This window comes from Lissotriton helveticus, chromosome 4_1, assembly GCF_964261635.1.
Source record: "Lissotriton helveticus chromosome 4_1, aLisHel1.1, whole genome shotgun sequence".
NCBI classification, from domain to species: domain Eukaryota; kingdom Metazoa; phylum Chordata; class Amphibia; order Caudata; family Salamandridae; genus Lissotriton; species Lissotriton helveticus.
In genome coordinates this window covers 1,139,798-1,155,004 of record NC_136063.1, presented here as the reverse complement: position 1 = coordinate 1,155,004, position 15,207 = coordinate 1,139,798, and the positions used below count along the sequence as shown (strand labels likewise).

Below are 15,207 nucleotides of genomic sequence, written 5' to 3'. Positions count from 1 at the left end.
AACAGAATACACACCTTCACATCACTGGTCCAGTCCTTCCATATGACATATACCTTCACATCAGTGGTCCAGCTCTTCAGCACAATACATACCTTCACATCACTGGTCCAGTCCTTCAGCCCAATACATACCTTCACATCACTGGTCCAGCTGCAGCACGATATATACTTTCACATCACTGGTCCAGATCTTTAAACACAATACATACCTTCACATCACTGGTCCAGTCCTTCAGCACGATACAAACCTTCACCTCATTGGTCCAGCTCTTCAGCACAATACATACCTTCACATCACTGGTCCAGTCCTTCAGCCCAATACATACCTTCACATCACTAGTCCAGCTGCAGCACGATATATACCTTCACATCATTGGTCCAGTCCTTCTGCACGATACATACTTTCACATCACTGGCCCAGCTCTTCAGCATGATACATACCTTCACATCACTAGTCCAGCTCTTCAGCAGGATACATACCTTCAGATCACTGGTCCAGATCTTTAAACACGACACATACCTACACATCACTGGTCCAGTCCTTCAGCACGATACATACCTTCACATCACTAGTCCAGCTCTTCAGCATGATACAAACCTTCACATCACTAGTCCAGCTCTTCAGCAGGATACATACCTTCACATCACTGGTCCAGTCCTTCAGCACAGTACATACCTTCACATCACTAGTCCAGCTCTTCAGCAGGATACATTCCTTCACATCACTAGTCCAGCTCTTCGGCAGGATACATACCTTCACATCACTAGTCCAGCTCTTCAGCAGGATACATACCTTCACATCACTGGTCCAGATCTTTAAACATGATACATACCTTCACATCACTAGTCCAGCTCTTCGGCAGGATACATACCTTCAGAACACTAGTCCAGCTCTTCAGCAGGATACATACCTTCACATCACTGGTCCAGATCTTTAAACATGATACATACCTTCACATCACTGGTCCAGTCCTTCAGCAGGATACATACCTTCACATCACTAGTCCAGCTCTTCAGCAGGATACATACCTTCAGATCACTGGTCCAGTTCATCGGCATGATACATACCTTCACATCACTAGTCCTGCTCTTCAGCAGGATACATAACTTCACATCACTGGTCCAGTTCTTCAGCAGGATACATACCTTCACATCACTAGTCCAGCTCTTCAGCAGGATACATACCTTCAGATCACTGGTCCAGCTCATCGGCATGATACATACCTTCAGATCACTAGTCCAGCTCTTCGGCATGATACATACCTTCAGATCACTAGTCCAGCTCTAGAGCACAATACATACCTTCACATCAGTAGTCCAGCTCTTCAGCAGGATACATACCTTCACATCACTGGTCCAGTCCTTCAGCACGATACATACCTTCACATCACTGTTCCAGCTCTTCAGCGCGATACATAAATTCACATCATTGGTGCAGCTCATCAGTAAAATACTTACCTTCACATCACTGGTCCAGTCCTTCAACAGAATACACACCTTCACATCACTGGCCCAGTCCTTCCATATGACATATACCTTCACATCAGTGGTCCAGCTCTTCAGCACAATACATACCTTCACATCACTGGTCCAGTCCTTCAGCCAAATACATACCTTCACATCACTGGTCCAGCTGCAGCACGATATATACCTTCATATCACTGGTCCAGATCTTTAAACACAATACATACCTTCACATCACTGGTCCAGTCCTTCAGCACGATACAAACCTTCACATCATTGGTCCAGCTCTTCAGCACAATACATACCTTCACAACACTGGTCCAGTCCTTCAGCCCAATACATACCTTCACATCACTAGTCCAGCTGCAGCACGATATATACCTTCACATCATTGGTCCAGTCCTTCAGCATGATACCTACCTTCACATCACTGGTCCAGTCCTTCAGCCCAATACATACCTTCACATCACTAGTCCAGCTGCAGCACGATATATACCTTCACATCATTGGTCCAGTCCTTCAGCACAATACATACCTTCACATCACTGGTCCAGTCCTTCAGCCCAATACATACCTTCACATCACTGGTCCAGCTGCAGCACGATATATACCTTCACATCACTGGTCCAGATCTTTAAACACAATACATACCTTCACATCACTGGTCCAGTCCTTCAGCACGATACAAACCTTCACATCATTGGTCCAGCTCTTCAGCACAATACATACCTTCACATCACTGGTCCAGTCCTTCAGCCCAATACATACCTTCACATCACTAGTCCAGCTGCAGCACGATATATACCTTCACATCATTGGTCCAGTCCTTCAGCATGATACATACCTTCACATCACTGGTCCAGTCCTTCAGCCCAATACATACCTTCAGATCACTGGTCCGGCTCTTCAGCATGATACATACCTTCACATCACTGGTCCAGATCTTTAAACACAACACATACCTTCACATCACTAGTCCAGTCCTTCAGCACAGTACATACCTTCACATCACTGGCCCAGCTCTTCAGCAGGATACATACCTTCACATCACTGGTCCAGTCATTCAGCACAGTACATACCTTCACATCACTAGTCCAGCTCTTCAGCAAGATACATACCTTCACATCACTGGTCCAGTCATTCAGCACAGTACATACCTTCACATCACTAGTCCAGCTCTTCAGCAAGATACATACCTTCACATCACTGGCCCAGCTCTTCAGCAGGATACATACCTTCACATCACTAGTCCAGCTCTTCAGCAGGATACATACCTTCAGATCACTAGTCCAGCTCATCGGCATGATACATACCTTCACATCACTAGTCCAGCTCTTCGGCATGATACATATCTTCAGATCACTAGTCCAGCTCTTCGGCATGATACATACCTTCACATCACTGGTCCAGATCTTTAAACATGATACATACCTTCACATCACTAGTCCAGCTCTTCGGCATGATACATACCTTCACATCACTGGTCCAGATCTTTAAACATGATACATACCTTCACATCACTAGTCCAGCTCTTCGGCAGGATACATACCTTCAGATCACTAGTCCAGCTCTTCGGCATGATACATACCTTCACATCACTGGTCCAGCTCTAGAGCACGATACATACCTTCACATCACTGGTACAACTCTTCAGCACGATACATACCTTCACATCACTGGTCCAGCTCTTCGGCAGGATACATACCTTCACATCACTGGACACGCTCTTCAGAATGATACATAGCTTCACATCACTGGTCCAGCTCTTCAGCAGGATACATACCTTCAGATCAATAGTCCAGATCTTCAGCAGGATACATACCTTCACATCACTAGTCCAGCTCTTCGGCAGGATACATACCTTCACATCACTGGTCCAGCTCTTCAGCAGGATACATACCTTCAGATCACTGGTCCAGCTCTTCGGCATGATACATAACTTCACATCACAGGACAAGCTCTTCAGCACGATACATACCTTCACATCACTGGTGCAGTCCTTCAACACAATACACACCTTCACATCACTGGTCCAGCTGCAGCACGATATATACCTTCTCATCACTGGTCCAGCTCTTCAGCAGGATACATAACTTAACTTCACATCACTGGTGCAGTCCTTCAACACAATACACACCTTCACATCACTAGTCCAGCTCTTCAGCATGATACATACCTTCACATCACTGGTCCAGATCTTTAAACACGACACATACCTACACATCACTTGTCCAGTCCTTCAGCACGATACATACCTTCACATCACTAGTCCAGCTCTTCAGCATGATACATACCTTCACATCACTAGTCCAGCTCTTCAGCAGGATACATACCTTCACATCACTGGTCCAGTCCTTCAGCACAGTACATACCTTCACATCACTAGTCCAGCTCTTCAGCAGGATACATTCCTTCACATCACTAGTCCAGCTCTTCGGCAGGATACATACCTTCACATCACTAGTCCAGCTCTTCAGCAGGATACATACCTTCACATCACTGGTCCAGATCTTTAAACATGGTACATACCTTCACATCACTAGTCCAGCTCTTCGGCAGGATACATACCTTCAGATCACTAGTCCAGCTCTTCAGCATGATACATACCTTCACATCACTGGTCCAGGTCTTCAGCAGGATACATACCTTCACATCACTGGTCCAGCTCTACAGCACGATACATAACTTCAGATCACTAGTCCAGCTCTTCAGCAGGACACATACCTTCACCTCACTGGTCCAGCTCTTCAGCACGATACATACCTTCACATCACTAGTCCAGCTCTTCAGCAGGATACATACCTTCACATCACTGGTCCAGCTCTTCAGCAGGATACATACCTTCACATCACTGGTCCAGCTCTTCAGCAGGATACATACCTTCACATCACTGGTCCAGCTCTTCAGCAGGATACATCCCTTCAGCTCACTGGTCCAGCTCTTCGGCATGATACATAACTTCACATCACTGGACAAGCTCTTCAGCATGATACATACCTTCAGATCACTGGTACAGCTCTTCAGCACGATACATGCCTTCACATCACTGGTCCAGCTCTTCAGCACGATACATACCTTCACATCACTAGTCCAGCTCTTCAGCACGATACATACCTTCACATCACTAGTCCACCTCTTCGGCAGGATACATACCTTCAGATCACTGGTCCAGCTCTTCAGCACGATACATACCTTCACATCACTAGTCCAGCTATTCAGCAGGATACATACCTTCACATCACTGGTCCAGCTCTTCAGCACGATACATACCTTCACATCACCAGTCCAGCTCTTCAGCAGGATACATACCTTCACATCACTGGTCCAGCTCTTCGGCATGATACATACCTTCACATCACTGGTCGAGCTCTCCAGCACAAATCATACCTTCACATCACTAGTCCAGCTCTTCAGCATGATACATACCTTCACATCACTGGTCCAGTCCTTCAGCACAGTACATACCTTCACATCACTAGTCCAGCTCTTCAGCGCGAATCATACCTTCACATCACTGGCCCAGATCTGACCAGTGGTCATCATGTATGAGGTCAAAGATAACCTTTAGAAAGCTATTCTTGTGGTATCAATGGGGAGCAGCCTTCAGGCTTAATCTTGAATTAATGTAAAGCAGCTTGTTTTACTAGAATATCACCTCCTAAATGACTAAATGAAAGGAGAACCACACAGTAGTTATATACAAATATCAATTTATTAATATAACACTCTCTACTAGTCTCTGTACGAGACTAGGGCACAAAGTACACAATACTGAATCAATAGAACATTTGTAAATAGCAAATTACACAGCGGGCTCCAGGGGGAGACCGAACCCTATACTAAAAAAATTGTATAACAACAACGACTTGACTATACACAGTGCCTAGCGCACGTAGAATTGCTGGGACCCCAAGGAACCACCCAGAGGAGGGACACAGGGAGCCCAAGGAGTTCGGGTGCAGTGAAGAAACACAACTGCATGCTCGGTACATTTCTATGCCAGGAGGACGAAGAGTGTCCGGTGGAATAAAAGATTATGGGTGAGAAGAACCTGAAAGTATAGGGGACAGAGTCTGGGCCACTTCAGGTGACCAGGGGCTCGGTAGTCGAATGCCCACCGATGTCAGATGCTTCAGGTGCGAAGATGGGTTGCTTGACTCTGCAGCCACGGGGACACGGAGGAGTCGAGGATGACCAGGATCTGAAGGTGAGCTGTCCCATAAAGGATGTCCAGTGCTGAGGGAGTTGTTGTCTGGCTGGAGCACCAACAAGTCTTGACAAATGCAACCCGTGTAGTTAGAGTAAACAGGTTACGGTGTAGACCAGCAAGGTAACCAGGTAGGCCCAAGAACAAACAAGGTGACCCTCGCCTGGACCCATAGGCCAACGGACCAGGGATTTTGAGGAGACCACAAGCTAGTTTGCAGAGTAACAGTCCACAGGACACTCGGAAGCTGGATATCTTCAGTGCAAATATTGCTCGGTGTCAGGACTACGTGGATTCCAATGCACAAGCTTGGGAATCATCAACAAGCATATGCAATTGCAAATGTATGCAGTGCACAGGGATTCGGGTTGATTGGTCACCACAAGGGATACTGGTCTCAGAGTTGCTGAGAAGGCAGATCTACCACAGGGACCTTCGGGAACCCACCTCCTGTGTTGCTGATATCTTCGGAGTCCTCGGGAGCTCGGGAGAAGCAAACCGGTCAGATGCATTTGGGTGCCTGCTTCAGCAGGGGAGTAACTCCTTTACTCCATGGAAGATTCTTCAGTTGACCAGCGTCATGCAGGCAGTCAAAGTACTTGGTTTCTTCTAAGCATAATCTTGTCCAGTTAAAGTCTAAAGTCCTGTAGCCAGGTAATCCACTTTATACCCATGGGAAGGGTTTGGAAAGATTCTGTGGACCCTCCTAGGGGAGGGTCAGGACAGGGGGGTGGCTACACCCTTGTCCTTTGTCCAGTTTCGTGCCAGAGCAGGAGCCAGTGGCTCCCGGAACTGGTTTGAGCTGGACTATGCACAGGGACACCAAATGTGCCCCCAATGCAGACTTTCTGACACTCTTAGAGTGCACCCACCAAGCCCCAATACACTAAACCCTGTCTGGGAGGTTGTCACACCTCCCTGTGACAGGATGCCTATTGTCATGCCTTTCTCTGCTTGAGCTTGGCTCAGCAGAAGGAGAGCAGGATCGTGTCTGTGGCTGGCAGTGTCCATTTTGTGCAGCCCAGGCCGAGAAAGCTGGTACCGGGATAGACCGCGGACCCACATATGTCCCTTTGGAAGGGTGGAATCGTACCACCCATACCAGTTACTAGTGTGGAGGTATGATTCCAAGGTGGTTGACAACAAACACAACATGTTTATTAGCAGCCATTTTAACATTAGCATTTGATGTGAGGTTATAATGCACTTAAACATATATGTCTGGCTGCATCACAGACAACTTTGTTGTGATTATGAATCACTGAAGAATGCGCTCATTCGCCTTGAAACATCAAGGTTTCTTCACTTCTTTCAAATTATTTCATTATCTGAAAATGAGTTGATTGTCTTCTTTAATTATCAAAGGCAATCTTATATATATTTCTTCACTTTTCATTAATGTTTATGTCTTTTGACGCAATGGTTCACCATACCCAATGCATTTCGGGTCTCAAGAAACGACCCTTCCTCAGGGGTCTGTGGAATAAGAACAACATACAGGACCTTAGCATTATCAAAAATTATAGAATGTTAGTCAACAATGCGTCAGAATTGATAAACAATTAATCATATCAACTATGCAAATTATGTGTATATCATAAAATAAGCTGAAACAAAATCTAAAACATTCAGGTGACACGTTAATACGAAAATGTGTGTTTTAAAGGAGCTCAACAGATCAAATACTATTTGAGAAAAACGTAAACCGATGTATCAATCAAATGCATGGGAACTATCCTAAGATAGGAACGGGTTAACATGCTCCGTGAGTATGACAACCGTGTCTCTCCAGGATCCGCGTTGGAAACAATGTATTACTAGTACTCGAGCTTTCAGGTGAATTTTCAAGTGAATTTGCTAATGTATAAGTGGGTGAACCCACTCGAGGTGGTTAATTATGTGACAGAGAAAAGTTTAGTACGTGACAGAGAAAAGTTTAAAGTTTAAACATGCTCGCTTGGAGCTCAACAAGATGGGTAAACGCCATTACGATATGGTGATACGAACGAATGAGCGTGCTCCGTGCATGCAACAACAATCGACCTGGGAAATATCAGTACTTACTAGTGGCGACCACTCTAGTCAGCGTACTCAGTCTACTGTGTCCCAAATGCAAACGCTGTGAACGCTAGTTGGTGGGTGTGTCAGTAATAGTAAATGATCTGATGATGGTGTGCCGGAGGTGCGCCAGAGGTAAGCACGTCTTCGCTCGTCCGCGCTAGGCAGAGCTCAGAGCTCGAGACTATGAGAGGATTAAATCAGGCCCCACTTAAATACTATAGAGAGGCCCTGATACACATGAAACCGAATGTAGCTATCCCCTGCCTACACTCTATGTCAGGGGAAAGTCTCTCCACCTATTGCCCCCACTGCCCCTATAGGTTCAAGCTAGACGGGCCTTGCCGAGATATCTTTATCTCATTTCGCATGGCCCTAGTCAATTGCAGATCGCTTCCTAAACACGCCGAAGAAATGTACCATATCCTAGACGACCTCCCGTTGGAAATCCTCTTCCTAACAGAAACTTGGTTAGGACCCGACTCAGGTCCTGACATCAGTAAATCTCTCCCTCCAGGCTATCTCATTCAGCATTTAGATCGATCAAAAGGGAAAGGAGGGGGAATCGCCATTATTTACAGGGACCATCTCTCCTGCCGTTTTCAGGGCAGCCCACTCTCTGACTGTGAAAATGTTCTATTTATGTTTCAAGTCTCCCCATGCAAATCTCTCTCGGGACTTCTCATCTATCGCCCACCTGGCCCAATAGGACAATTTTGTGGCTCACTCCTAGAACAGTCAGGCATACTAGCCGCCACCCACTCTAGCTTTATGATCTTAGGGGATCTTAACATCCAGTTTGATAAGGGCGACGACAAACTAGCCTCTGAGCTGCTCCTAGACCATGAAACCCACCAGCTTAAACTGGAAAGTCGGTGTCCCACCCATATGTTAGGGCACCTCTTGGACCCTATTTTTTCCAACATCACCGACCTTACAATCTTAGGTCCTACCTCGATACCATGGTCCGACCACTTTCTAATAACACTGAACTGGCGATTTTCCATCCTCGCCCACCCCAGACCACCATCCAGTAAACTCACACGCTCCTGGGCTAAATTAGACCCAGAAAAATGGAAGTATAACTTGGAGCTATCCGCCCCACCCTTAGCCTCGGATCCTGCATTAGCAGATGCAGATTTCTCTAAATGGGTTCGAGAGACGCTAGATAAAACCCTCCCTAAAAAATCCACCTGCAAACCACAAGATAAAGTCACCTCGCCCTGGTTCACCGAGGAAGTGCGCCTCGTAAAAAAACTTTGTAAAAAAACTGAAAGAGAATGGAGAAAAAATGTTGACCCCATCAAAAAGGTAGGATATAAACTCATGATTCTCAAATACAAAAAAGTCCTTGAAGCAGCACAATCCAATTACTTCAAAGCAAAAATTAGGCTATCTGCCAATTCTTCTAGGGAGACCTTCCAAATTGCAAAACAACTCTTAAAACCCCCAATCCTCCTTCCCCCGGAGAACCTTCTGTGAGCCGGTGCAACGAACTAGCCGAGTTTTTTGACTCCAAGGTCAAAAAAATTCTTAACTCCCTCCCCCCACAATTACCAGACAAACCACCCCCTCACGACCTACCCAGACCAACACCCCAAGCTCTGGAGCCCCGGCTGAATCGGTTCCTCCCACGACAGTAGAGACGCTAGACCCAATATTACAATCAATAAAAAGTGGATCCCCATTGGACCCCGCACCCTTTAACATCTTAAAATCAGTTGCCCCAACCATCCTGCCTCTTATGGTAAATCTGATTAACTCCTCGCTTTCCCATGGCACTGTTCCACTTAGCTGGAAAAAGGCAATTATTAAGGCCCTGATCAAAAAACCACACCTAGATCCCCTTGACCTAAGTAATTTTCGACCAATCTCCCTCCTACCTGGCGCCAGTAAGATCGCAGAAAAATACGTAAATCGCCAACTTTCCGACTACCTGGAAAGCAATGGCCTTCTTAAACCCTCACAGACCGGCTTTAGACCAGGCCAGAGTACGGAGACCGCAATGTTGGCGTGGTCGAAGAGGCAAGAAAGATCATTGATTCAGGAGGATCAGTGGCAGTGATCCTCCTGGACCTCAGTGCGGCCTTCGACACCGTCAACCACTCCACACTGGTCCATAGGCTCAAGGAGTTGAGTATCTCAGGGCCTGCCCTATCCTGGCTGGAATCCTTTTTGAGGGACCGTTCCTTTCAGGTTGCGGATGGAAATTTCACCTCCAAGCCAAGATCCATACACTGTGGGGTCCCTCACGGCTCATCTCTGAGCCCGACCCTTTTTAATGTGTACCTGTCTCCCCTCTAAAGGATTGTCGCCCCATTCGGGATTAAGCTTTTAACCTATGCGGACGACACCCAGTTGGTGGTATACCTTAATCAGCAAGACCTTTCTCCCACTGATCTTTATACCTGTCTTAGTGACATAACAAAATGGATGGACAGATCACACCTTAAGCTCAATAGTGAAAAGACAGAGATCATGGTTCTGGGCAACCAGTCACACTTTCGCCCAAAGTCCCTGTGGCCTCCCTGTATGGGCACGCCCCCTATCCCTAAACACGAAATCAAGAGTTTTGGGATTTGGCTGGACGAGGGCCTCAACTTTTCCACCCAAGCGAGAAAAACAGCTGGAATTTGCTATGGTCTTCTACGGACCTCCAGAAGGCATTTACTAGTAGTAAAGTTAAGATTGTGTCTTAAGTCTATCTTAAGGCTGTCCTAAGTCTGTCTTAAATCTGTCTTAATTTTGTCTTAAGTTTGTCTTAAGTCTGTCTTAAGTCTGTCTTCAGTCTGTCTTAAGTCTGTCCTACATTTGTCTTAAGTCTGTCTTAAGTCTGTCCTACTACTTTTGGTATTCACAGAAGGCATTTAGTAGTAGTAAAGTTAGGATTTTGTCTGAGGTTTGACTTAAGACAGACTTAAGACAGTCTTAAGACAAACTTAAGACAGACTTAGGACAGACTTAAGACAGACTTAAGACAGACTTAAGACAGACTTCAGACAAACTTAAGACAAACTTAGGACATACTTAAGACAGACTTAAGACAAAATCTTAACTTTACTACTATTAAAAGCCTTCTGTGAATACCAAAAGTAGCAAGTTTAGGATTTTGTCTTAAGTTAGTTCTGTGAATCGGGCCCATTGTTTTCTATACAACGATTACCAGGCTGAAAGAATACACATTGCAGTAATGTCTGATCCCACAGATCTGTGAAATTTTTCCACCATGACCTCATGTTAGATCTGGGGGTCTCTAGTTGGCAATGGTTATCACCTTTGTCCAAATAGGGACCCTTAATTCTAAGTCAGGATAAGGGGATTACACTCCTTGATAACCTCTGCTCACCCCCTTGGTAGCTCGGCACAAGCAGACAGGCTTATCCCAGAGGCAGTGTGTTAAGCATTTGTGAATATACACAGTAATACAGTGAAAACACTACAGATGGACACAACACAGGTTTTATAAAAATAAGCATTCTTTATATAGACTTAAACACAAGACCACAAACAACAAAAATCCACAATACAACACTTAAGATTACTTAAAAGATGATTAAAGTCTCTTAGATCAAGTTGCTGTTAAATGCGACAAAGTTCTCAACAAAGCACCTGGATGCGTAACGCAATAGTGAACAAAAGGCTCGCAAAAGGGGAGATGCGTCGGTTCCGTGATCCGGGGAGACGGTTGCGTCCTGCCTCAATGCTTGCGCAGAGTAGGGGACTCGTCGTGAGCCTTACCGGCAGAGGTGATGCGTAGATTCTCGGCTTGCAGGCCCGTTGCGATGCGCAAGATGGCGCCTCGATGCGATGCGATGATCCAGTTGTGATGCGACAATGTGATGACTATGCGATGACGCACTGGCAGCATTGCGACAACTCAGTACTTTGGAGCCACGACAGGCCCTGCGACACGCTTCTCCGGTGATGCGATGGCGACTCTCACGACGGCGTCACGCTTCTCCGGTGATGCGACAGCAGACAGCTTCGATGAACACACGCTTCCAGGGAGATGCGGCAAATGCTCGCTTTTCCAGCGTTGCGATGATTTCAGCTGCAGCGGCGACATGCTTCTTCTCGATGCTTCGCGCTTCCAGCTCCCAGCGGCATGCAAGTGACCGGAGTAAGAATTCCCAGCAAGAAAATTCAGGAGGGAGCTGGAGGTGAAGTCTTTTGTCCCTGAGATTTCAACAGGAGGCAAGCACAGTTCAAGCCTTTGGAGAATATTCTGTAGATAAAAGTCCTTACAAAGTTCCTTCTCCTTTCCCTTGGCAATTAAGCAACCACTACAGGCCAACCCAGCAAACAGCACACTGGCAGAGGGGCAGTCCAAACTCCTGCAGCTTCCTTGGCTCTTCTCCTTGGCAGAAAGTTTCTTGTTCCAGAAGTGATCTAAAGTCTGTGGGACTGGGTCCCAATATTTATACCCCAAAGTCCTTTGTTCTCTGAAGGCAGAAAGGCCTCTGCCTAGTTCAAACCAGTTCCTGAGCACTTTGTTGTCATGACTCTTCTCTTCCTTTCACTGTGCAGGGCAGAGACATCAGACTCCCCACAGGAGGTGGAGCCAACACAGGGGAGGGAAGATCCAGCCCTGGAGCAGTCTGTTGACAGGATTCCTCTTCTCCTTTCACTGTGCAGGGCAGAGACATCAGACAAGCCACAGGGGTGGAGCCAGCATTGTAGAGGGAAGGCCCAGCCCTATTCAGGTCTCAGGTGCACTCTCCCCCTCCCATCTGGATGTAAATCTCTCTGTTCACCACCGGGCTGTCCCAGACCGTCTCCTGGAATTTCCCCAGCCTTGTCACACGCAAACCCAGACAAGGAATACACAAACCAGCAGAGGCAGGCTCAAATGGTTAGGCAAGCAAATACCTTTTTTCTAAAAGTGGTATTTGCGAACACAGTATATTAAAATGAACTTTACTAAAATATTTATTTTATTATTCTGAGTTCAGGCATACTAAATTCGAATGTCTACCATATTCCCTGAGTCAGTTAGGATTATAAGAATGTCATAATCTCTACTGCCCATTCTGGCCTATGAGAACAGGTAGCCTTCAAAAGGTGAAAAACAAAAATGGCTGTGGTTCACTATTAGAACATGTTACACACATCTGAGCATGTCCTACCTTATACTTACAATGCACCCTGCCCTTGGGCCTACCATAGGGGTGCATAATATGAAGCAAAGGGAAGGTTTAGGGACTGGCAAGTGGGTGCACTTGGCCAAGTCGACATGGCAGTGCTAGACTGCACACAGGCCTTGCAATGGCAGGCCTGAGACACACTTTACAAGCTGATTCTGTGGGTGGCACAACCAGTGCTTCAGGCCCACCAGCAGCATTTGATTTACAAGCCTTGGGCACACATGGTAAATAAATAAATGCATAAATGCATTGATTGACATGGTGCACTGTACTAGGGGCTGACAGATAAATCAAATAACCCAATCATGGAATCCAATCAGTATATCAAATTAACATAGGGATCACTTGCACTGTGGCACTGATTAGCAGTGGCACAGTGCCCAAAGCATAAATCCAGCAAAAACATATTAAATCAGAGGAGGCAATCCATCAAAAAATGGAAGAGAGACTCACGCCAATGATGTCAGGTCTAACACCTCAGATAGCAGAGCACCCAGATGAAATGCAGCAATTGATTACAAGGCCATGTGGGCTTCAGGACACCCACTCAACATCACTTTCATTTTCAGACATTTTTTAATTTGATGGGTATTAAAGTTTCAAACTCTTTCCACAGATCATTTGAGTAGAATGTGTGTTTATTACTATTTGCTGAATGTGGGGCTTTATTGCACAGTATCTGTCTGCGGGTATGTGGTATGCCAAATGTCTGCAGCCAGGGTGCAGAAGCCTCTTGGGGGGTGGTTGAGGGCTTGAGGTGTCCTGATGGTTCATCTACTGTAAATGTTGATTCTGTGCCAACAGATCTCTACAATAAGCATCTTCTGACCTCTTCTTAGGGCTGGAATAAGCAATGAAAACCCTGTTGGGACAGGCTGGGATGAGATGGAATATAAATCACACGTGTTCCGACATGTGTCAGAAGATCTGGGCCGACTCTGGTTGGTCACCAAGGATCAGAAGGTCTTCACGTGCGCTCTCTAAATCCAAGGAGAGTGAAGAGGTCCCAGCGTCTCCAACCACCAACAAGATTCACACTGCCCTTGACATGTCCTCCTCTCTCTTGCTCCAGGTCACATGTCTCTCTCATGGATCCTCTGTCCCTGATGCCTCTTTCTCTTTCCTCCACACTCCATTGCCTCCCTCTTTTTCACATCCTTACACCGTCTCTTCAACCGCCTGAGTGTTCTTGACTCAATCAATTGCCTTTGCAAAATCTCACTTACACCGCCAGATGTTGTGTTCATGAATTCTGCAATGGAAAATCTCAAATATTTCAAAAATAAAAGTCACCATTAAAGTCTCTTGCAGAAGGAGTACTTCTTACCAATGAACCTGTGTGTCTCAAGATCTTTCACTTTTATTGCTCCCTCTTTGTTCTGACTTCCACTGTGCGCATGGGTAAAAGCAGTTTATAAGAACACCAGACCGGATCTTCAGATGACCATCATCAGAGAGTCCACCGGAGGCGGGTGGAGTGTTGTGAGCTCTCTATATAGAAGTACGTGATGAGATTGGTATACCTCACACCTTTAGTGACGTAGGAAGGAGACAGTGGCATGAGAATAGCCCCCACAGCCCCTGCGGTGCAGCAGCATCCGAGCTCCGGGGATCCCTCTGGCACTGTGCGCTTCGGGGCCTGAGAGTTCCTGACTAGACATTCAGATGACCCTCATCAGAGAGTCCAGTGGAGGGGGGTGGAGTGTTGTGAGGCCTCTACGCAGAACCACATGAGGAGATTGTGACACCTCAAATCTTCATTTTAAAATGGACAAGCCGATCCTGATGACCTATGACAAGAGCAGTCGAGTCTCTCAATATCCTGTCAGTGTAATCCTTGCTGGTGGAAACATGGCTGACAACCATGAGAAACACTTGACACCTGTGACAGAGGAAGGAGGCTGCTGCTTTTCTGCAACCAAAGATTAGTTGGAGCCATTTTACTTCTTTTGTGGAAGGAGAGGATTGATCATATTAAGAAATAAATTCACAGGGAATGAATCCACAGGCACAAAGAAGTGCCAACCAAAGGGGCTGCTAGAATTGTAGGCATGGTCCGGGCTGGACTGGCCATTGTGCCACACTGGCATATCCTTGGTATGTTCCATGCCCAGGGCTGCTATAAGATCATAATGAGTTGCCACCACCTAACCATGTCCCCAGGGCCCCAGCATAGTCACTGCCCCCATAGGGTCAGTCTGGTTTGACCATTTTTGCCAGGATTGATTTTTGGTTTCAATCAAGTCCTGAGCAGTGTCTCTTTTCAGGATAGCTCCAATATTGTAGAAATGTCCCTTTTTACTCCCAGGATAACATGTTTTGTGCACCACACTGA

General features: G+C 46.2%; 1 protein-coding gene across 1 annotated transcript in view; it reads left to right on the top strand.

Annotated features, from left to right (window-relative positions):
• Positions 1–14,159, top strand: part of LOC144826886 (fish-egg lectin-like) — a 56,643-nt gene extending 42,484 nt beyond the window's left edge. Inside the window, exon 4 of the mRNA XM_078685342.1 lies at positions 13,712–14,159. Within this exon, the coding sequence (XP_078541468.1) occupies positions 13,712–13,856 (145 nt within the window). The 3' untranslated portion in view covers positions 13,857–14,159. The remainder of the gene's footprint in view (positions 1–13,711) is intronic.
• Positions 14,160–15,207: the final 1,048 nt, after the last annotated feature.